The following is a 24,325-nucleotide window of genomic DNA, read 5'->3' on the forward strand; positions in this document are numbered from 1 at the left end:
AAATGACATTTAATTCATTCCAAGTTATTTGATATGTAATTGAACCGATGAAAAGTTGCCTGAATTTGTGCCACTGGGCCTCCGTTGTTTACATTTTCTCATATGACCTGCGATGTGTATAATAAACATACCTAAAAATGGGAAGGGGAAAAAAAAAAAAAAAAAAATGGGAAGGGATATGGAGCACCTACTACCAACCGAAGTACTGTTATTTCACTTAGAGTCTTCTCTTCTGTTTTGGGATACTTAAAACTGCTAATTGAAACTGTTATTTGACTGAATTTTGAATGCAAATTGAAATGAACCTAGGCCATCAGTTTAAACAACTAATATGACATCCAGAGTAGATGTCCACTTACTGCACAGCATGCTGCTCATTAGTTACATACTGAGCCAGACTCCCAGATTCTCTGTTTTTCTATTTCAATGGCAATACTTTTCTCGGTATAGTAGTTATGCTTTGGTTCATCTTTTCCAGACCACCAAGAGTAGGAAAAGATAATGGTCTAAGTTTGAAAATTAAACAGTTTCTTGTTCATAATTGGGTTATCCTCATTTCAGTAAGGACCTTTCTCACAGCCTTTTTGTCCTTTGTTCTTAAAGTGAGCTTTAGGCCTCATTTTGTCAGAATTTGGGACTTTTTTCTTTTGTTTCTGTTTGTTGTCTTTTTTTGGAGGAGACATACCAAGCAGACCTTTGGATTAGTAGATTTTTTTTTCCCAGTGACCTAGCGTTAAAGATGCAACAGCTTGAGGCTTTTAGAGGCAAAAATAGTAATGTCTTAAAAGTGAGGGATATTAAGATAGAAACAGGTGGTTCTAGTTCTATCTTTATCCTTTGCTATGCCATAATAACCAAGTTGTTTCTCTTTCTTTTAGGACTGGCAGCCTCCGTTCGCAGTAGAAGTCGACAACTTCAAATTTACTCCACGCATCCAGAGGCTAAATGAACTAGAGGTATTTCTTTAATATTTAAGTCACCCTCTTAGAGTGGAATCTCAGTTGTAATCTTGTTTTGCTTGTAGTTTGATAACAATGCATTTAAGAGGTTAGGTTTTGAAGTAAATATATTTTGATTGTAACACCAGCTTCATTATTTCCAAGAATATTGATCCTGCAAAAAGTCTTGTGCAGAATGGCAGGACATATAGAGGGTTTAAATTTAGGGAGATGAATCACATATTTTTTTCTGCCATAAATGGGCTAAAACTAGACCTATCAAGAAAAGAGATACTGTCTTTCCCATTTTTTCCCGAATACCTTCGTATTTTATTATTTTGGATTTTCCCTGATTTCTTTAACAAAAGCAAAGTACAGAGCAAAAATCTGGCCTCCTGAATTTCTACCTTAAGGCTGGTGGTGGTATATGTATGACTGTATTTAAGAATGGGTTAGAGTAAGTAGGAGAGGAAAATCTTGTTTTTTAAAGTACTCAAGAGTGTCCATATTCGGTTTAGTATTATTTTTGGAAAGCATATGAATGGTTTGGCATTGTCTGTTAGAAGTTTTGACTGTGGTTGGTGACTAAAAGCTCCAAAATGACTTAGGGTAAGAGAATGATAATTCATAAACTGGTCTCGTGTCTTAAGTTTTTGACATGGAAAGGAAAACTACTTTATTTCCTTCACTTGTGTTTCTGTAGACTCTAGATGGCTATCTGGAGGAAGATATTAGATTGAGCCTAAATACTCTTATTCAGCATTCATTAAGCCCAAAGATAACGCTTTAAACTTAGGCACGAAATGTTTTGACTTTGAGGCATCACTTTCTGAGTTCCTCCTCTCACATGAAAGAATTAGTTTATTTGAGCTTTTTATGGACAACAGTGGCGTTAAAGGCAGTGAAGCCTAGATTCTAGCCTAGTAGAAAACCATAGAAAATACAGAACGATACTTGCGCATCCATTTCTTACTGCACCAAAGTTCAGATAAGGAGTAAGACAAACTCATAGGGGTCTCTATTCTCTAGGCTCAGACCAGAGTGAAACTGAATTATTTGGACCAGATTGCAAAATTCTGGGAAATTCAAGGTTCTTCTTTAAAAATTCCCAATGTGGAGCGGAGGATCTTGGACCTCTACAGTCTTAGTAAGGTAAGAGTACTTCTGCTTTTAAGAGGAAAAACAAATAAAAAACCTTACTTTGGACACATCTGTTGTTGAACATTGTCTTTGGACAGGAAAGGAAAGAACACAAGAGTCCGCCAACATTTTTTCCCTCAGTGCTCCAGCAGTGATTTATTAGATTTTCATAGAAACCAGGACCTAGAGAGAGCCACTTGTATGCAGATTTTCAGTCTGATGGGACTTCCTGTACCAACTAGTACTAGAGCAGGTAAACTAGGGCGCAGTCTTCAAGACGAAAACCCTATTTGAACTTTCACTTGGGACGTAGTCCTGCCAACATTGCTTGACACAATCTTTGAGACCTGGAATCATTGGTACTGGGGGGCAGAGAGCACTCATTTTAAGCCTCATTGCAATTTTTTAGGTTTTTCCAGTGTGTTCACAGTTAATCTATACCCTTTCTTATCCTTTCAGATTGTGATGGAGGAAGGTGGCTATGAAGCCATCTGTAAGGACCGACGATGGGCCCGAGTTGCCCAGCGCCTCAACTACCCACCAGGCAAAAACATTGGCTCCCTGTTACGATCTCACTATGAACGTATCATTTATCCTTATGAAATGTTTCAGTCTGGAGCTAACCTTCTGGTGAGGTCCCTTAGCTGGTTTGGAGCCTAATGTGATTTTGCTGTTTTTCCTCTTACCTTCCCTTTTCTGGTTGGGATTTCTTCTGAATAGTCAAGGTTTCGAGAGTCTTAAGCTCATTGACAAAATTAGAAATTCCAAGAATTGGCCCTATAAAATATTTTGTAGCATGTGTGAAGAGGTTTTACACCTTCTAGGTTAGATCATGGGAAGTGGAGTGTCCTTTCCCTCTGTCTTAGGGTTTTCATGGACAAGGTCTTAAAGTAGGAGTTAGAGAAAAGCAGTTCTTATTTTAGTCATCCTCCGTGAAAAAGATAATTCTTCAGAGTTATTAAACTTTCGGAGGATAGTTCATGTAAAAAGAGTTTAGGAATAAAACCATGGTGTGACTTGGGCTTAACAAGGAGTGGCAACTGATTTAGCTGGTTATCTTAAATAATAACTTTTTAGGTTTTATTACCTCCAGAACACTTTTTAAAACTACGTGTGTATCATGTATGTGTGCAAACATATTAAATTTAGCTTACCTGGTTTTATTAGATTTGAAGTGCATAAGGCACACAGAAAGTAAGGGGGGAAGTCCAGGTTCAAACCTTGGTCCAAGACTGTGGGTCTTCACTAGGCTCTACTGCTTATATGTATGCAAAGATGTAGAGGAATTTTCATGATGTGTTCTGTCATTCCAAAGAACAGAAGGGTAGATTTCTATAATTTACCAAGAAGTACAGCTTTTCTTGCCAGAGATTTAGGATGAGAGAACCACTTAGTTATTTGCTGATTGTGAATATTACTCATTTCCTGATACTTCACTTTTCCGTATATCCCCAGCAGTGTAACACTCAACCATTTGACACTGAGGAGAAAGACAAGGAGTACAAACCCCACAGCATTCCCCTTAGACAGTCTGTGCAGCCTTCCAAGTTCAGCAGCTATAGTCGGCGGGCAAAAAGACTACAGCCTGATGTGAGTGCCTGGTTGTTTTTCCCTACAAACTGCCAAAGTTTATCTAGGACTCCCTTTTAGGGACAGTCCATTTGTATAAGACATTCTTTTTTTTTTTTTAACCTATAGCTGGTTCACGGTTGAATTAATTGAAAGTGAATGAGTTGTTTCATAGGTGTGGTGTGCAGTATTTTTCTTTTGTAGTTTTCCTTTTGTACATTTTAAAAGCAAACGTGTATTCTTCTATTGTTGTCTTAAGGGTGAACTTTTATGAATCTTGTGATCGTTTTTATTAAGCATACTATATAGTTTATTTTTTAAACCATTGGTTTTCATTATGTGTTCTTTTATGAGATGGGCAGTCAGATGCTGCCCTGAGAGGTGACATAAGAAAGGCTCAGGAAAACAAAATATAGTAGAAACATGAGTGTGGGGCAGGAGAGAAGGGTGAGCCTAAACCACAGCCTTTATTTAGGTTTCCAAGGGAAGGGCAGGTTGGGATTGGCTACTTTGAACAATTTCAGTGAGCTTTGACTTGCAGGGTGGTCCCTACTTTCCTGACACCTGACCCTGCATGATTATGGCAGAGAAATGTTGCCTCCTGGGGTCCAAGAGCCAGACACAGGACATATGGCTCTGGGCTGGTTAGTTTGCTTATCAAGGTGTGCTCTCTGGTGAGTCCAATCTTGAAGAATTTGCTAGCCTGGAAGGGGCAGTCTCTCCACTGCCAGAAAACCTTTCAAGATGTCACACATCATAATGTACAGAAAATTTAAAATATGAACAGTACAGTCTTATTATTTGTTTTAGCCTGTTTTGCTTAGCCTGTTTTGTATGCGTATATTTTCATAAAATTTTGAATGTGTCTACTTCTGAAATATCTTAGCATAAGGTTGTGTGTATCTAGTTATGTTGTGAATAATCCTAGTACTATTAAGTTTTAAAATACTTAACACTGTAATGTAGAATGAAGAAATGAGTAATAGTGATGTTCAGATTATTGAAATTGAAGTGGATTCTGCATTAATACTTTAGTTCTTTATAGAGACAAGTGTCTGAAAATGAGTTGAATAAGAAAAACTGAGCAGGTAATAACTTGGAAACAGATATGTTTGAAAGTTGTCAGTGCCAGTCAAGAGCAAAAAAATTTTCACAATCAAATGATCTTTAGTCGAATGGGATTGTCCACTGTGCTGGAAAGGTTTCAAAAATTCTTGAAAACCATATGGTTACTAAAATAAAGAAAGGGGTTGTATTTCCAAAACATTATTACCAGGGAAAAAATACAAATAAATTCTAAGTAAAGCAGAAAAGAAAACAAGTAAATCTAGTGACAAAGAAATTGTGAGGACTGACATGTGCATCGTTTTTCCACTTCATACATAAGTGTATGTAATATAGGAATTAATAGTAAGATGTCTGAAAGATTAAGAGTAGTACTGTGTTAGTTCATATTTTAAGACAAGCAGGTATTAGGTCTTTTAAAAGGTATTTGCTTTGCCAGCAATCACCTATAGAGTATATTAAGGGAATATGTCATGGTATAGTTAATATGATATAAGGGGAAATTATAAATGTACGAGGCACCTAGGAGTCCCATGCCTACAAACTGATGCAGTTGTCTTTCACAGTGTGTTTTCAAGATTCCTCTTACATTAACCTTACTAAATAATTAAATGTTTTACCTTACTAACAAATTGAAAATATAAAATAGTTACATATTTCTTTTTACAATAACGAATTGGCCAAAAAGCGAAAATGTGTCAAGGATAAGGAACTAGGGATCTTAGTATATTGTTGGTAGGGTGAAAGATTGTACTAAAATTAAAATTTTTAATTAAAATTTTAGATGTGCATGCACTCCTGTTTTAACTCAATCTTTCATAATAGCATGCAGCCATTATATGAGTATTATAATTTGTTCCCAGGTCTTAATTTATAAAAATGCCTGAATGCCAACAGGGAGATCTCAGTGCCTTTGAAAGAAAAGTTTTAATGTTACTCACAGTGCCCCTAGAAGCAAGAGGAATACCATGCCACATGGGGCGACAGGAGGAAGGAAACATTAGTGTCTGTGGGGGGCAGAAAAGAGTAGGGAGAAGGCATAGGCCACAGCCTTTATCAGCGTATCCTCAGGGAAAGCAAGGCAAAGTAGGGTAAACATCTTAGAACTAACTGGCTGGTTTGAATAATCCCAGCAAGCTTTGGGGCCTAGGGAATTTTCCTAGTTGTTTGGTTCCTGGCCAGAGGTTGATTTGGCCAGGAACCAAACCATGGTCGTCATTTGTAAGTGTTAGATAAGGAGGTGGTTGGGGGTATGGACTTGGGATTAGTTAGTTTGTATATGACAGTTGTTTGTTGCCTCTAGAAATTAGCTAGACCTGGGAGGAACAGTCTCCCCAGTCAGCAAGGCCCTTCAAAAGATGTCAAAACATAAAATATAAAAAATTTAGAACATGATTAGTATAATTAATTACATCATTTGTTTATAATACCAAAAAAAAATAAAATAAAAGAGTAGGTTGAATCTTTCCTGATGCCATAATAATAGAATAATAAGCTAGGGGACAGATATATATGTTGATGGTCCTTTTAAACTCAAGCCTCCTGTGTTTAGTTTCTTTTAATCATTTCTGCCTGATCACTGAGTGATATCTTTGCTACCACTGTGTCCCTAGTTAATGCTGTGTTTGTCATGAATATGGTCATACAATATATATATTGTTTGCATAAATTATTTTGGAAATAAAACCAGGAAATCGGTTATCATATGTGTTTATATATATATGTAGAATAAAAGTTAGATAACGTCAGATTTTAGATGGAAAGAAGAAATGTAATAGAGCTTAAATTTAAGTTTTTGTTCAAAACTGATACAGTCGATAAAATACATTTCGTGGTGTTCACTAAAAAGAGATGTGCTGAAAATGGCATATAATGTGTGTGTTTTTTGACACATAACATTTCTACTTTCCTAGGTCTTTAAGTACATTGTCAGGAGAAGGGAATTATTTCTCATTATCTGAGTTCAAACAGAACAGTAGAATAGTAGGAGTCCTCTTATTTTCCCATTTGTGTCATCAACTGAGTTGCAGAAAGGGGCTTTTTTATAATTTATTTATTGCACTCTTTGGTATAAGTTATATATTTTGTGATACTTAAGCTTAACATACTGGAGTACTCTACCATATCCTTTATAGTGTGAAAAAAATCGAGACTATTACCTCTCAAATTTCTGTCTTCGTTTGTCCATCCCTGGTCACCCCTTACCCACGGATAAAAATACATCCATCAGTAAACAAGGTGGAGGCTGTTGACTGACTTGAATTTTTATGACCTCTTTTCCATTTATACTGCTGGAATATTTTGCAAATTGCAAGTCTAGATCTTAAGTATAATGCCCGTTTATATAAAACTCACTTCCTTCTCTGAACCTTCTTTCAACAGCCAGAACCCACAGAAGAAGACATTGAGAAAAACCCAGAGCTGAAGAAGCTACAAATCTATGGGGCAGGTCCCAAGATGATGGGCTTGGGCCTTGTAGCCAAGGATAAGACTTTACGGAAGAAAGGTGAAGCCTAATAGGCTATGAGGCAAAGTGAAGGGTAAAGTACTAAAGTACCATGGGGGAGACAGTTTGTTAATCCTGATGGCAGATGGATTTGTTTGTTTTCAGGTTTGTTTCTGACTCCCCTAGATAAAGAAGGGGTCATATGCCCCTCAACTGTTACAATGAAGGAGGAACCGAGTGGGAACTGGAAAGTGATGTCAGCACTGCCCAAGGAGGATTCGAGTAACAGCTTAGAGCCCTGCACCAAGATGACCATGCAGCTGCGGAAGAATCAAAGCAATACCCAGTTTGTAAGGACTCTTAACACTGTTTATGAGCTATCAGGACGAGGTGGAAGCTAAAATTATTTTATCACACCTTACTTTCTCCTTCCTTCAGTTTACTTCTGAGCCCTTTAAATATGAAGACACTGACGGCCAGGAGGGAGAAAGAACATACTCAAGTATTATAGTTGGGAGCAAAGTTCATACCCTATGTTCTATATCAGAACTTTCCTCCAAACTTTTGTGTCTTTTCAACTCCAGTGATAAGCACATTCTTAACTTTTACATCTTAATGTAGTAGGAGACAGTGTGATTAAATATAAATTATGTGAAAGAGCTGTTGTCTGGCAAATGCTTCAGGGCTCTAAAAATCACATTTTACATAGTAGTGCCTCTCCTGTGATCTTGCTTTACTTAAGTCTTTTATGTATATAAATCTTTCTTTTCACCTTTTCCTCCACCTCACCTGAAAGATTTTATAATCTCTTTAGTACGCTAGAGTTGCTACATTTTTATAAACTGACAAATTTGCTTTCTCCTTCCTCATAATCATGTCCACCGAGAGATTATCATTACTACCACCATTGGGATTGTGTCCCCACTTAACCCTGTGTTTTTAGTACTTTCCAGATTGGGGCTACTATAGATAATACTACTATTAAATTACATGACTTTAGGTAAGCTATGTAGACACTTACGTGGTGTATATATATAGTATTGGAATTGCTGTGACTGAGGGTAACTGCCTACATACATATATGTAAGTATATGCCAATGTATATATCTGTGTATAAACGTGTATATTTTATAAATTTACATATATTTACATATGTGTGTAAATACATATATTTACATATACATGTTCTTGACAAATTATTATATCTACAGATTAATAAGAGAATTTATGTGTGTGTGTCTACCTCCATACACTCAGCAGATTTTTTTCTCCCACTCTCAGTTGTGTCTTTCTGCCCTTTACTGATCTTGTTACTTCTGCATTCTCCCAATGTAGCCTATCCTCACTGCAAGTAATTTTTTAGTAATGAATCCTTCCTGGTAAAAGTCTACTAGTGTCTCTTCTTTTTAAAGTGTACTTAATAATAAATTATTTCTGTAGTAGCTAAGAATCCAAGTTGTTAGACCTTGCCTTAATCTTCCTCTCCTTATGACCTATCTAATTCATTATCTAAACTGAAGGCAGTTAAATGAAATGGAAACCTATTAAACTTCACATTAGAATAGCAGGTATAACTGGATAGTGGGTCATTTGACCTATTTATATTCAACTTGCAGTCTATACCAGCTATTACTAACATAGGTAATTCTCTGAATGATCTATGTTTCTTCCAACACACCTTAATTATGGTTCATTTCTTAACGTGCATAGTAATTATTTATGTTGTCATATTTTTCACCAGACAGTGAAGTCATGAGTGGAACAATGCATAGTCATTGACTGGTGGTGGCTGTTCAGAATGAATGGTCTGGAAGCCTAGGATAAAGTTTCCTTGAACAAGCAGCTTATATTATTTTATTTTTCCTGGTAGATTGACTCATATGTTTGCCGAATGTGCTCTAGAGGGGATGAAGATGATAAACTTCTTCTTTGTGATGTCTGTGATGACAATTATCACATCTTTTGCCTATTGCCACCCCTTCCTGAAATCCCCAGAGGGGTCTGGAGGTGCCCAAAGTGTATCATGGCGGTAAGGGCTGTCCACCATAGATGTTTTAAATTTAGTTCTTGGTAATTGTTTTTAATACAGACTCCTGGTTTTAGGGAAGAGTAAAGTAGGTTCCTCCATTTTTCTAAGTTAATAACTTTTGTTAGGTTATAATTAGCTATCAGTGACACAGTAGATGAGAGAATGGCTGGGTAGAGTAGCTGTAGGATGGTAGAAATTTAAGACAGACAGGAAGGACTGTAATCCAGATGATGTGAACCAAAGGAACAAAAGGAAATAAGTTTAGTAGATATTAAAGAAACTATTCTACCTGGAAAATTAAAGTGGAGGAATAGCATAAGATATATCTCTAGCTGGTTTTTTTGAAGGGGTTTGTTGTCTGTTGACTCTGTCTTACTGAAATATTTTCTATTTCAGGAGTGTAAGAGACCCCCAGAAGCCTTTGGCTTTGAGCAGGCTACCCAGGAGTACACTTTGCAGAGCTTTGGTGAAATGGCTGATTCCTTCAAGGTGGACTACTTCAACATGCCTGTTCACGTATGTGATTGTGGAATGCGGATGTAGGGATTGGTGTCTGATAGTCTTAGTGCTCATGGACACGTGGGGCCAAAATATAGTGGGCTACGATCATCTTTTACACCTGTTATCACAGATGGTACCTACGGAACGTGTGGAGAAGGAATTCTGGAGGCTGGTGAGCAGCATTGAGGAGGATGTGACAGTTGAGTATGGAGCAGACATTCATTCCAAAGAATTTGGCAGTGGTTTTCCTGTCAGCAGTAGCAAAGGAAACCTGTCCCCTGAGGAGGAGGTAATGTGGTTGGTAATTCATATTTACACTGTGACTGGGGAGCAGGCCAATAAAATTTAATGCCATTGGAAAATCTTGTCAGTGACCCAGAATTTGGATAGCCACTATTACTACCAGATTTTCCTCTTTGGTATTTTCCTGGGGATAGGCACAAGGTATAGTATGATACCTTGCAGTTATCTGTTAGAATCCACAGTAGTCCTTCCTTTTTCCCCACATGTAATTGTTGGAAGTTTACCATCTTTTGGTTATCTGCATAATAGAAAAACACAAATGCTACAACTAACTTGTTCACACATTTATGATTTGAAAGAACTAGGAAGGCATCAAGAAATGGCTTCATTTTATTCTTTAATACAAGGAGATCTCTTACCTACTCAGAGGTCAGTTTAGATGTCCTAAATTCTGACTAAATCTTGTTAGCAATCTCTCCCTCAGTGCAGAACCAAAAAATACGATGGATGAAGCAACCTTATTTGGGGTGAAGGAGCTAAAAAAATAATCCATCTCATGTGTTATTGATGAATTATCCCTATAATAACTGTTGTTTTGCCATGCTAGTTACAACCAAGAAAATTAGTGTTTGGTTTTTTTATATAGATTGTCCTACATGTTAAGCCTTATGTGACAATTGATCCAGACCGCAAAAAAGTCTGGATTCTAAGAAGTACTGATTCTAAGAAGATAGAGATTCAGCAAGGCACATTCAGTTTTTGTGTATGTATACTGTGTTACTGTATATATGTGTGTGTGTATGTAGAAACACTTGAAGAGTCTGTTTCCCCCCAGTTTTTTTTAATTTGTGGCAAATTGAAAAATATAAATGAAAAGGAAGAAAATCACCCAGAGCTTCTCTTTTTTAAAAAAAAAAAAAATTATTTATTTGTTTATTTATTTATTTGGCTGTGCCAGATATTCATTTTGGCACACAGGATCTCCATTGCTGCATGTGGGATCTTTAGTTGCAGCATGCGGGATCTTTCTCTCTTTTTTTTTCCCTCCATTTTGCAGATGTTTCAGCAGCATTTACTATCACAGGAGAAGTGGCAACATGTTCTACTTTTTTTTTCTATTTTTATTTATTTTTTGAAAATTATTTTTTTATACAGCAGGTTCTTATTAGTTATCCATTTTATACATATTACTGTATCCATGTCAATCCCAATCTCTCAATTCATCCCACCACCACCACCCCACCCCCCAGCCACTTTCCCCCATTGGTGTCCAAACGTTTGTTCTCTACATCTGTGTCTCAATTTCTGCCCTGCAAACCGGTTCATCTCTACCATTTTTCTAGGTTCCACATATATGCATTAATATTCGGTATTTGTTTTTCTCTTTCTGACTTACTTCACTCTGTATGAGTCTCTAGATCCATCCACGTCTCTACAAATGACCCAATTTTGTTCCCTTTTATGGCTGAGTAATATTCCATTGTATATATGTACCACATCTTGATCTGTTCATCTGTCGATGGGCATTTAGGTTGCTTCCATGACCTGGCTATTGTAAATAGTGCTGCAATGAACATTGGGGTGCGTGTGTCTTTTTCCATTATGGTTTTCTCTGGATATATGCCCAGTAGTGGGATTGCTGGGTCATATAGTAATTCTGTTTTTAGATTTTTAAGGAACCTGCATACTGTTCTCCACAGTGGCTGTGTCAATTTACATTCCCACCAGCAGTGCAGGAGGGTTCCCTTTTCTCCAGACCCTCCCCAGCATTTGCTGTTTGTAGATTTTCTGATGATGCCCATTCTAACCGGTGTGAGGTGATAACCTAATTTTAAGTTTGATTGTCATTTGTTTAATAATTTGTGATGTTGAGCATCTTTTCATGTACTCCTTGAGCATTTGTATGTCTTCTTTAGAGAAATGTCTCTTTAGGTCTTCCACCCATTTTTTCATTGGGTTGTTTGTTTTTTTAATACTGAACTGCATGTGCTGGTTATATACTTTGGAGATTAATCCTTTGTCCATTGATTTCATTTGCAAATATTATCTCCCATTCTGAGGGTTGCCTTTTCATCTTCTTTGTAATTTCCATTGCTGTGCAAAAGCTTTTAAGTTACATTAGGTCCCATTTGTTTATTTTTGTTTTTATTTCCAGTATTCTAGGAGGTTGGTCAAAAAAGATCTTGCTGTGGTTTATGTCAAAGAGTGTTCTTTCTGTATTTTCCTCTAAGAGTTTTATAGTGTCCAGTCTCACATTTAGGTCTTTAGTCCATTTTGAGTTTATTTTTGTGTATGGTGTTGGGAAGTGTTCTAATTTCATTCTTTTACATGTAGCTGTCCAGTTTTCCTGGCACCACTTATTGAAGAGACTGTCTTTACTCCCTTGTATATTCTGGCCTCCTTTGTCATAGATTAGTTGACCATAGGTGCATGGGTTTATCTCTGGGCTTTCTATCCTGTTCCATTGATCTGTATTTCTGTTTTTGTGCCAGTACCCTATTGTCTTGATTACTGTAACTTTGTAGTGTAGTCTGAAGTCAGGGAGTCTGATTCCTCCAGCTCTGTTTACATTTTCCCTCAAAATTGCTTTGGCTATTCAGGGTCTCTTGTGTCTCCATACAAATTTTAACATTTTTTTGTTCTAGTTCTGTAAAAAATGCCATTGGTAATTTGTTAAGGATTGCATTGAATCTGTAGATTGCTTTTAGGTAGTATAGTCATTTTTACTATAGTCATTTTAGTGTTGATTCTTCCAGTCCAAGAACATGGTATATCTATCTCTCCATCCGTTTGTATCATCTTTAATTTCTTTCATCAGTCTCTTACAGTTTTCTGCATACAGTCTTTTGCCTCCTTAGGTAGGTTTATTCCTAGGTATTTTATTCTTTTTGTTGCCGTGGTGAATGGGAGTGTTTCCTCCAGCTCTTGACAACTATGATTCTAATTTTACTTTCTCTAAATTTGACTGCTTAGGTACCTTATATGTATTTGTCCTTTGTGGCTGGCTTCTTTCACTTGGTGTACTGTTTTCAAAGTTTATAAACTTCAAGGTTTATATCTTGTAGCATGTGTCATAATTTCCTACATTTGATCTTCTTTTCATTGGTTGATGGATATTTGGGTTGCTTCTGCCTTTTGGCTATATTGAATAATGCTTTCATGAATACAGATGTACAGATATCTGTGCAAGACCCTTTTTCAGTTCTTTTGCATATAGTATTCCCAGAGGTGGAATTCCTGAAACATAAAGTTTAATCTTTTGAAGAACAACCATGTCATTTTTCACAGTGGTTCTGTCATTTTACACTCCCACCAGAAAGGCAATCCAGTACCTTTTTCTGAATAGTACTGTGAAGAATGATCAGGCTTATTCCTTATTCTTCTTGTTTCTTATTCTTTAGAGGAAGAGCTTTCAATCTTTCATTATTGATTGTGAAGTTAGCTGTGGGCTTTTTATGTATATCCTTTATTATGTTGAGGTATTTTCCTTCTTTTCCTTGTTTGTTAATGTTTTTATCATGAAAGAGTATTGAATTTGTTAAGTGGACATTCCTGTACACTTTTGGTTTGAACACCAGTTTCCATTTTTCTTGAGTATGTATTTAGGAATGGAATTACTGGATTGCGTGATAATCTATGTTTAATTTGTTAAACTGTTTACCACACCACTAGTAGCAAATGAGGGTTCCGCTTTCCACATGCCTACTAATGCTTGTTATTGACTGTTACATGGTTGTAGTCATCTCATTATAATAACTAATGTAAAGCATCTTTTCATGTGTATGTTGACCATTTATGTAACTCCTTTGGAGAAATACCTATTTAGGTCCTTTTCATATTTTAATTGAAGTTTTTGACTTTTGTAGTTGATATTTTTCAAATTATGGTAAAATATGCATAATATAAAATTTACTGTATTAATCATTTTTAATTATATACTTGAGTGGCATTAAGTACAGTCACAAGGTCATGCAACCATCACCACCATCCTTTCTTATCACCCCAAACACAAACTTTGTACTCATTAAATAATTTCCCATTCTCCTTTCCCTCCAGCCTCTAGTAACCACTGTTGTTTTCTGCCTATGAATTTGACTGCCCTAGATATGTCATGTAAATGGAGTCATACTTTTGTGTCTTGCTTATTGCATTTAGCATAGTGTCTTAAAGATTCATCAATATTGTAGCATATAACAGAATTTCATTCCTTTCTAAAACTGAATAATATATGTATATATAGCACATTTTGTTCATTAATTCTTCTGTTGTTGGACATTTGGATTGTTTGTATCTTTTTGCCATTGTGAATAATGCTTTTGTGAATATTGGTGTAGCAAATTTCTTTTTGACTTCCTGCTTTTATTGGGTATAGGCTTAGATTAGAATTACTAGATTATATAAATTGAAACCCCAACAGCAGTGATTCCATTTTACATTCTGTCCAGCAGTGCACCAGGTTTCTAATTTCTCCATGTATAGGTCAACACATATTTTCTGCTATTTGTCTTTTGGTCAGTTTGTGGGCTGGTTTTTTGTTTTGGTAATAGCAGTTTCCTAATGTGTGAAAGTAAACTATTATCTTCCATCTGGATTTGCATTTCCCTAAATGATGAGGCGCTGAGAATCTTCTCATGTACTTGTTGCCAACTTTGGAGTCTTACAGCTTTAGCTCTTATGTATATCTCTTTGACTTACTTGGAGTTGAAATTTTGTATGTGGGCCAGCCTCATTCTTTTGTAGTGGATATCTAAGTTTCCTATTTATTGGAAAGGTTGTCCTTCCCCATTAAGTGGTGTTGACACCCTTGTCGAAATCAGTTGACTGTATTTGCAGTAATTTATTTCTGGGCTTTCTGTTCTATTCCATTGGTCTCTAATGTATCCTATGCCAGTACCACACTGATTTCTGTAGCTTCTTGAAACGTAATACCTTCAACTGTACTTTGTGGCTATTTGGTGTCCTTGAGATTCCATGTGAATTTTAGGGTGGATTTTTCTATTTCAGGAAAATTTTAGATGGATTTTTTCACTTCTCCATTGTTGTTTGAATTTTGATAAAGATTGAGTCTGTAGAATACTTCGGTAGTATTGACATCTTAAGTCTTAGAATTCATGAACACAGATGTGTTTCCGTTAATTATGTCTTTAATATCTTTCAGCGATGTTTTGTAGTTTTTAGTGTTTGTATACTTTTACTGCCTGGTATTCATTTTGATACTGTTGTTAGTAGAATTATTTTCTTAATTTTCTTTTTGGATTGTTAATTGTCAGTTTTTAAAAATGCAACTGTTTTTTGTAGGTTGATTTCTGTAGCGTGCAACTTCACTAAGTTTATTTGTTGTAACAGGTTTTTGGTAGATTTTTTAGGGTTCTTTACGTATAGGATAATGTCATCTGCAAGCAGATGATTTTACTTCTTCCTTTTCAATTTTGATTGCATTTTTTTTTTCTTGACTAATTGTTGTGACTGTAACTTGCACTTCCGTGTTGAACAGAAATGGTGAAAGTAGGCATTTGACTTGTTTCTGATCTTAGGGGCAAAGCTTCAGTCTTTTAATATTGAATTGAGTATAATGTCATCTAGAGGTTTTTCATATGTAGTCTTTATCGTCCTGAAGAAATTTCTGTTTCCTTCCATTTCTTGTTTGTATTAGGAAAAGTTGTAGAATTTTGTCAGATGTGCTTTTTCTGAATAACTTAAGATGATTGTGTGTCTTTTTCCCTTACATTTTATTAATGAAAAGTTTACATGCATTAATTTTTGTATGTTGAACCATTTTTGCATTTCGGGAATAAATTCCAGTTACAAGTGGAATTTCCACTTCCACTTATAAGTGGTGTAGTATCCTAATGTGTTGCTGAATTAGATTTGCTCATATTATACTTTGTTGAGGTTATTGTTGACTTTGAGTTCTTATGTATGTTTGGAATAAAAGACCCTTATCAGATACATGACTTAACGTGACTTAAAAGAGTTTTTTGTCGTATTACAGGATTAAAAATAATTTTGATAGTGTTCTGAAAAGTGCTCATTTTAAAGAAGTGCAATTTTTTTTTTTTTTTTGTCGCCTGTACTTTTTGTGTTATTTTCAGAATCCACCAAATCCAAAGCAGTGAAGATTTACCTCTGTGTTTTCTTTTTCTAGTTAGGTCTTGGACCCATTTTGTTTTACTTTTCCCTTACAATGTGAAATAAAGTTTCAGCTTCATTCTTTTGAAGTTAAATATCCAGTAGTCATAGCACCATTTCTCGAAGAGACTGCTCTTTCTCCACTGAGTAGTTTTGGCATCCTTGTCAAAATTGACATAGAAATGTGGCTTTGTTTATGATCTCTCATTTTACTCCATTAGTCTAAATGCTACCCTGTTTTGGTTACTCTAGCTTTGTGGTAAATTTAGAAATTTGAAACTGTGAATCCTTCAACTTTGTTCTTTTTCAAGACTGGCTGTTTTGGATCACTTGCAATTGTATTTGAATATTAAGATTGCCTTACCAGTACTGCTAAGAAGGTCATTGCAATTTTGATAAGGGTTGCATTGAATGTGTAGATTGCTTTGAGTACTTTTGCCATGTTAATGATATTAAGACTTCTAACCAGGGCTTCCCTGGTAGCACAGTGTTTGAGAGTCTGCCTGCCAATGCGGGGGACACGGGTTCGAGCCCTGGTCTGGGAGGATCCCACATGCCGCAACTTGGCCAGTGAGCCACAACTACTGAGCCTGCAAGTCTGGAGCTTGTGCTCCACAGCAGGAGAAGCCGCGACAGTGAGAGGCCCGCGCACCACGATGAAGAGTGGCCCCCGCTCGCCGCAACTAGAGAAAGCCCTCGCACAGAAACGAGGACCCAAGGCAGCCAAAGATAAATAAATAAATAAAGACTTTTAACCTATGAACACATATCTCTTTCCATTTCTTTGTTTTGTTTAATTTTGTCAGCAGAGCTTTGTGGTTTTCATTGTATTAGTTTTTCATCTCTGGTTAAATTTATTCCTAAATATTTTATTCTTTATAATGCTGTTTTTAACAGACTTGTTTTTTAAATTTTCCTTTCAGGTAAAGAAGCACAATTGAATTTTGTGTGATTGTGTGTTGTGCAACTTAGCTGAATTCCTTGACTAGCTCGGTTTTTTATGGGTACATTCTTCAGGATTTTCTATGTATTAGATCATGTGGTATGCAAATATAGCTATACATCTACTTAATATTTAAAAATTTTTCTGCTGTATTGCTTTGCATAGAACTTACACTACAGTACTGAATGGAAGTGGCAAAATGTTGGAATTCTTGTCTTGTTCTTGATCTTAGAGGAAAGCTTTCAGTCTTTAATCATTGAGTATGATATTAGCTGTGGGTTTTTCACAAGTGCTTTTAGTAGGTTGAGAAAGTTCTCTTTTAATCTGAGACTGTTGAGGATAGTTACCATGAAAGGGTGCTGATTATTGTTAAATGCATCAGTTAGGATGATCATGAGTTTTTTAACCCTTTTTATTTTACTGATACAGGGTAGTACATTGGCTGGTTTTTATATTTGAACCATCCTCTATATTCCTGGGACAATTTCACTGGATCATGATGTATAATCCCTTTAATAAGCAGCTAGACTTGGTTTGTTAGTATTTGCTGAAGTGCCTTGTATCAGTGTATAATGTATAGTGGTTTGTAGTTCTTGTGTGCTGTCTTTGCCTGACTTGATGTCATAAAGTGAGTTAAGGATTCATTCCTTTTCTGTTTTTCAAAGAGTTTGAGTCAGATTGCAGTTTTTATTGTAATTTTTCTTTCACTGGTAGAATTCACCAGTGAAGCCATCTCATTCTAGCATTTCTTTGTTCAAAGGTTTTAGATTACTGATTAAATCTCTTTATGTGTTATCAGTCTTCACATTTTTTATTTCTTGAGTCAGTTTGGGGAGATTGTTTTTAGTAGATTGTTCATTTCATCTAGATTATATGATTTGTTGGTGTACAGTTTTTACATTGTTCTCTTATATAATACCTTTTTCTGTGAAGTTTTCAGTTATACCCATTTTCATTTGTGATTTTAGTCATTTGAACTTCTTTCTCTTAGATTAAGCTTTTTCAGTTGTTATTCATCTGTCTCAAAGTATCTTTTAATTTTTCCTTTGTGAGTTCATCTTTGACCCATGGTTTTTAAAAGTGTGTAGTTTAATTTTCACATATCTGTAAATTTTCTGGTTTTTCATTGGATATTGATCTCTAGTTTCATTTGTTTGTGGTGCAGAAAGATTTTATTATTTTAGTTTTTTTATACTTCATTGGGATTTGTTTTATGGCCTAACATGTTTTATCCTGGGGAATGGTCTGTTTTACACTTGTGAAAAATATGAATTCTGCTGTTACTGGATGGGATTGTCTGTGTCTACCTTGAGCTGATTTATAGTGTTGTTCACATTTCCTATTTTCATATTCATATCTGCTCTGGTGGTGTTCTGGCCATTATTGTCTTAGCAATATTAAAATCTTCAATTATTTTTATAGAATTTTCTATTTCTCCCTTCAACTTTGTCAATTTTTGCTTCATTTATATTGTGGCTAGTTTTTAGGTGTGTGTTGTTTTGTCTTCTTGATGGATTGACCATTCTTATCAATGTATAATGTCTTTTTATCTTGAATAATTCTCAAAATCTATCTTGTCTGATAGTGATACAATGACCCCATCTCTCCTTTGGTTACTATTTGCACAAAATAAGTTCTTCAGATTTTTTCCCTTTTAATTTGTGTTTAAGGCTTTGAGTCTTTTCAAGACATAATAGATCAGGTCTTTTTCTTCTGCCAGTTTCTGCCTTTTAATTGAAGAGGCATTCCTCTTCAATCCATTTACATTTAAGGTATTTACTGATAATGAAGAACTTAATTCTGCTCTTTTTTTCTTACATCGTTAATCATTTTTCTTCTCAGTTCCCACATTACTCCTTCATTTTGTGTTTAATTTTTAATTGATTATTTTTCTCCTTTATTACTCATTTATCATTGCTCTTTTGTGTTTAATTGATTGTTTAATTGACTTTTTTCCTCAGTATGTCATTTCCCTTTTTGTATATTTTTTAGTTATTTTCTTGGTGGTTACCTTATACAACTAATATATATTACACTTGGTTGAGTTAATACCACCTTAGTTTTAAACATTGTTCCTACACAGAGTCTTCTCTATCCCTTTGTTATTATGGTAAATTATATCTTCATAAATTGTGTGCCCATTAACATAGACTTATTATTTTATATTAATACATTTGTGTTTATATCATAAGGGTAAAAAGAGTCACAAATCAGAAATACAATAGTATTGAGCTTTTACATTTACACGTGTAGTTACCTGTATCATATTTTCTCATAAATCTTTGAGTTACCATCTAGTGATTTTTGAACTTTTGCCTAGATAACTCTCTTTACTATTTCTTGTGGTGCAGATCCCTCAGTTTTTGTTTGGGAATGTCAATTTGTCCTTCAGCTTTGAAGGATAGTTTTTATCAGTTATAGAACTCTTGACTTATTTTTTTTTCTTTTATAACTTACAATATGTCAGCCTACTGTCTGTGGTTTCTCCATCGTTTCTAGTGAGAAATAGGCTGTTAATCATATTGAGAATACTTTGTAGGAGAGATAGCACTTCTCTCTTGCTGCTTGTAAGAATCTCTATCAGCTTCCAACAGTTTGGCTATGCTTGGATTGCATTAGGCTTGTTGGATGTGTAGATTAATATCTTTAGGGAAGTTTTCAGCTGTTATTTCTTGAAATATTCTATTTCTTGTTTTATCTTCTCTCCTTTTAGGACTCTTATTAAGAGTATGTTGGTTTGCTTCAATGTTTCCCACAGCTGACTTAAAGGCTCTGTTCATTTTCCTTTATTCTTTATGCTCCTCAGTGTAAATAATCTCAATTGACCTGTCTTCTGATTTCCTGATATTAAATTCTGACTTTTCATTCTATTGAACTGCTCCAGTGAATTTTTTGCTTCAAATATGATACTTTTCAGCTCCAGAATTTCTATTTGAGACCTTTTTTTTCTTCTGTCTCTCGAGTTTTTTGAGGAGACATTGTTCTCCTGGTTTCCTTTGTCAATGGTTTCCTTTAGCTTTTTGAGCATATTTAAGATGCTGAAAGCCTTTTTCTAGCGAGTCCAGTGTCTCTGCTCTCTCAGTGACAGTTTCTCTTTTTTTTTTTCCCCCTGTCATTGAATGGGTCATATTTTCTGGGGTTTTTTTTTTTTTTGCATGCATCATAATTTTTTATTGACAGCTGAACATTTTGAGTATTTTAATGTGACAGCTCTGGAAATCATATTCTCCTTCCCTTGGGGTTTTTTGTTGCTATTTTTTGGGATTGTGTAGTGTGTATGTTTTATATGACTTTTTTTAAAGGATTTTGCAAAGAAAAATTTTTTGTTAGATCTCTGAATACTCTTATTAAATTCTTTGCAGATTGGCTCTGTGTATGACCTTTCAATGCATAGATATTTACAACTCATCACTTAAGCACAGCTTGGAGGTATAGCAAGAGGTGGTATTCCTTGAAATATAAGGAAGCTTTCAAAAGCAGGAGTTTTGGAGTTTTTCCTCCCAAGTGTACTGCAGTATCTGTTGTTTCACCCAACCGCTTTTTCCTACTCTGAGATTTCACCAGTGACTTTGATACTCCAAAAAATGAATTAATAACAATGTGTCAAACATAAGCAAGAAATAAATGAGATGGTATAAATAATTTACTTAATAATTTAGTAGTTTGGAAGTAAGAGACAGCCTAAAATATCCTATGGAAACTACCCAGAGTAGTACTAAGGTTTGGGCAAGACTTCCAGAATAAAATATCTGTGTGTGTTTGTTTTGGACAAGTAATAGAAAGGCATAAAGAAAAGAAAAATATGATAATGATATTTAGAAGATGTAAGTAATTTAAGGAGTAACATCGTCTGTAAATTTTCATTGGGGCACAGCATACCTGGAGTGTAACTGAGATAAAGTGATTTTAAAGAACATTTATGAAGAGTGTTTGTTAATTTCAGGGGCAGATAAATCTTAATCTGGATTATAGATAATTAATATTTTGAGTCATAGTCTTCCCTCTCTATGCAGAAAAATGATTTGCATTCAGAAAACACAGTGGACCTCCTGTGGGCCCATGAAAACTAGGTTTTTATTCCCAAACTAGAGCAAGCAGTTATCTTTCTTCACCCACCTGCTCCCTACTCACTCTGGTAAATCTCTGACCTGACAGGAGTATGCAAACAGTGGATGGAACCTGAATGTGATGCCAGTGCTGGATCAATCTGTTCTCTGCCACATTAATGCAGATATCTCAGGCATGAAGGTTCCCTGGCTCTATGTAGGCATGGTATTCTCAGCATTTTGTTGGCATATTGAGGATCACTGGAGTTACTCCATTAACTACCTACACTGGTGAGCGGGCTCCAAATGGCTGGGATGGATATCAAGATTCCCTCAGTATGCAAGGATATTTCCAGTCTTTATGTGTCTCTCTTTACCTGAGCAGGGGTGAGCCGAAGACCTGGTATGGTGTACCCTCACTGGCAGCAGAGCATTTGGAGGAGGTGATGAAGAGGCTAACACCTGAGCTCTTTGATAGCCAGCCTGACCTCCTACACCAGCTCGTCACCCTCATGAATCCCAACACCCTCATGTCTCATGGTGTGCCAGTAAGTACCTGGAAATAGGGGACAAATGGATTTAATGTTTGCCATGAAGTGAATGGCAGTGAATGAAAAACTTAGTTTTGGAGGAAATAAAAGTTTTGGAGACTGGGTTTAGCAGTGCATCTCTCTTTCCCTTTATATGCTATTTCAAGCTGCAATCCTGTGTAGACCACCAGGGTGTGGGGTATCCTTACGACGAAGAGAAAAGAGAAATCAGAAAATTATTGAACAGCGTAAAACCTAAAACCTTGTTTCTGGCCTTTTAATCTGCCTCATAGTCTGTAATAGATTTTCTGATAACATTACTGGATATAGATTCTAATTTTATAATGCTTAAACAGAGGTGGGAGGGGTGGTTTCAGACTTCAAGTTTTTCAGGATTCATTTATATATCCCTGTTTTGCAAAGGTTACTAAGCCAGGAATTTCTAGGAGATAAAATAGCACACTCTCTCTGTCTGCAACACACTACACATTTTCTCATTTGAACAACTTTTAGATTTAGATTAACCTCCACAAAACATTTTCATAACTTTTATGTCCATCTCCCTCAGTTTTTCCATCCACATAAAATGGACTTGACACGTCCAGTACTCTCTTCCAGTTCTGACATTTTACAAGTTCTTGAATTTTTTTCCTTTCTTCCTAATAACATCACTATAGTTTCATTAAAAAACATAGCCCTGAATATTGATTATAATGAGATCATACAGCTAATCTAGTTTTACCATTTCTCTTGCCTCATGATTCTTACTTTTTTTCCCCCACATATATTGGGGACTACCATTCATATTCGGGACTAGAATTTGTGCATCATCTTTTTTTTTGTAATCTAATTTGCTGATGTAGTTATTCATAGTATTTTCTTATTATCCTTTTTATTTATGTAAATTTAGCAGTAACCCACTTTCATTTCTGATTTTAATAATTTGTCTTGTCTCTTTTTGTCATACTCTTCTTAAAGGTTTCTCAATTTTGTTAATCATTTCAAGCAACTAGGTTATGGTTTTGGTGATTCTCTGTTGGTTTTCTATTCTCTATTTTACTTATTTTGTTAAGAAATTGACCCTTTTATAAATATATCATGCCCGTCTTCATTGCATGACAATTTTTTACTTGAAGTCTAATTTCATCTCATATTCCTACAACCACTCCTACTCTCTTTTCATCACTATTTACCTGTAGTGTATTTTTTCATTGTTTTACTTTGAGTCCACTTGTGTCTTATGTGTAGGTGAGTTTCTTATAAAGAAGATAATAGTTGAATGAAGTTTTTTATTAATTCTGCCAGTCTTTGCTTTTTGAAACTTTAATTTTAAACTTAATATAATTGTCAGTAAGGAAGGACTTTACTTCTTTCTGCCATTTGTTGTTTTGTGCATGTCCTGAATCTTTTTTATTCCTCAGTTATTCCATTACTTCCTTCTTTGTGATTAATTGGTTTATTCCAGTTTAATTCTACTTAATGCCCTTATCTGGTGTTTATTTTCTAGTTATTTTCTTAATGGTTACCTTGGTGATTACAATTACTGTTTTAATTTATAACAATCTGGTCTGAATTAATACCAATTTATTTTCAATAGTGAGTTTCAAAAAAAATTCTTCGTTCCTATGTAGGTCTGTCTCTCTTCTTTTATATTATTATTGTCACAAATTACTTGTTTGCCCTTGGACATGGTATTAAAATTTTCATTCCATGCACTTGTCATTTATAAAGAAAATAGGAGTCATAAAAAATGCACCACTGGTTTTTGTGTTTGCCAATTTAGATACCTTTTTCAGTGTTCTTACTTTCTTTGTATGGATTCTGGTTATACTCTAGGGTCCTTTAATTTCAGTCTGAAGGACTCCCTTTAACATTTCTTACAGAGCACACATATCTGCTAGACACAAACTTCCTCAGCTTTTGATTCTCTAGGAATAGCTCTCTTTTTTTTAAATTAATTTTTATTGGAGTATAGTTGCTTTACAGTGTTGTGTTAGTTTCTGCTGTACAGCAAAGTGAATCAGTTATACATAGAAATATACCCCTTCTTTTTTGGATTTCCTTCCCATTTAGGTCACAACAGAGCACTGAGTATAAAATTCCCTGTGCTGTGCAGTATACATAGTAGTGTATCTATGTCAATCCCAATCTCCCAATTCATCCCACCCCTCCTTTCCCGCCTTGGTGTCCTTATGTTTTGTTCTCTACATCTGTGTCTCTGTTTCTGCTTTGCAAATAAATTCATCTGTATCATTTTTCTAGATTCCACATATAAGCAATGTTATCTTTATTTCTTCTTCATTCTTTTTTCTTTCATCACTCTGTGTTATCACAAACTTCTGACATCCCTGATTTCTGATGAGAAATCTGCTGATAGTCTTATTGAGGATTCATTATATATGATGAATTGCTTCTCCTTTGCTACTCTCAAGATTCTGTCTTTGGTTTTGGCTTTTGAGAGTTTGGTTATACTTTGTCTTTTAAAATTTATTCTATTTAGAGTGGATTGAGCTTCTTGGATGTGCACATTTTTTCCTAAAATTTGGGAATTGTTCAGCCACTATTTCTTCAAATGTCTTTCTGCCATTTTATTTCTGTCCTCTTTCTCTGGACTTCCATAATGCATGTATTGATGTTGTTATTGGTGTCCCACAGGTGTTTTAGGTTATTTTTCTTTATTCTTTTTTCTCCAGTGCTTCTCAGACTGAATAATCTCAGTCAACCTATTTTAAAGCTTGCTGATTTT

At 35.4% G+C, this 24,325-nt stretch overlaps 1 protein-coding gene across 9 annotated transcripts in view; it reads left to right on the top strand.

The window, feature by feature from the left end:
• The window catches only part of LOC114891740 (lysine-specific demethylase 5D-like), a 44,360-nt gene that overhangs the window by 847 nt on the left and 19,188 nt on the right, over window positions 1-24,325 (top strand). For 2 of the 9 annotated variants that reach the window (XM_029216128.1, XM_029216051.1), the window contains exons 3-14: window positions 879-956; window positions 1,968-2,090; window positions 2,538-2,708; window positions 3,534-3,668; window positions 7,095-7,218; window positions 7,324-7,508; window positions 9,029-9,187; window positions 9,584-9,703; window positions 9,819-9,977; window positions 10,578-10,694; window positions 21,159-21,340; window positions 21,435-21,597. In XM_029216128.1, the coding sequence (XP_029071961.1) occupies window positions 879-956; window positions 1,968-2,090; window positions 2,538-2,708; window positions 3,534-3,668; window positions 7,095-7,218; window positions 7,324-7,508; window positions 9,029-9,187; window positions 9,584-9,703; window positions 9,819-9,977; window positions 10,578-10,694; window positions 21,159-21,340; window positions 21,435-21,597 (1,716 nt within the window). Of the gene's footprint in view, window positions 1-878; window positions 957-1,967; window positions 2,091-2,537; window positions 2,709-3,533; window positions 3,669-7,094; window positions 7,219-7,303; window positions 7,509-9,028; window positions 9,188-9,583; window positions 9,704-9,818; window positions 9,978-10,577; window positions 10,695-21,158; window positions 21,341-21,434; window positions 21,598-24,325 lie in introns of those variants that run through there. The other 7 variants (XM_029216302.1, XM_029216384.1, XM_029216216.1 and 4 more) reach the window with 7 other exon arrangements.

Source organism: Monodon monoceros, unplaced genomic scaffold (assembly GCF_005190385.1).
Source record: "Monodon monoceros isolate NGI ecotype Baffin Bay Population unplaced genomic scaffold, NGI_Narwhal_1 Contig174_ctg1, whole genome shotgun sequence".
Taxonomy (NCBI): Eukaryota; Metazoa; Chordata; class Mammalia; order Artiodactyla; family Monodontidae; genus Monodon; species Monodon monoceros.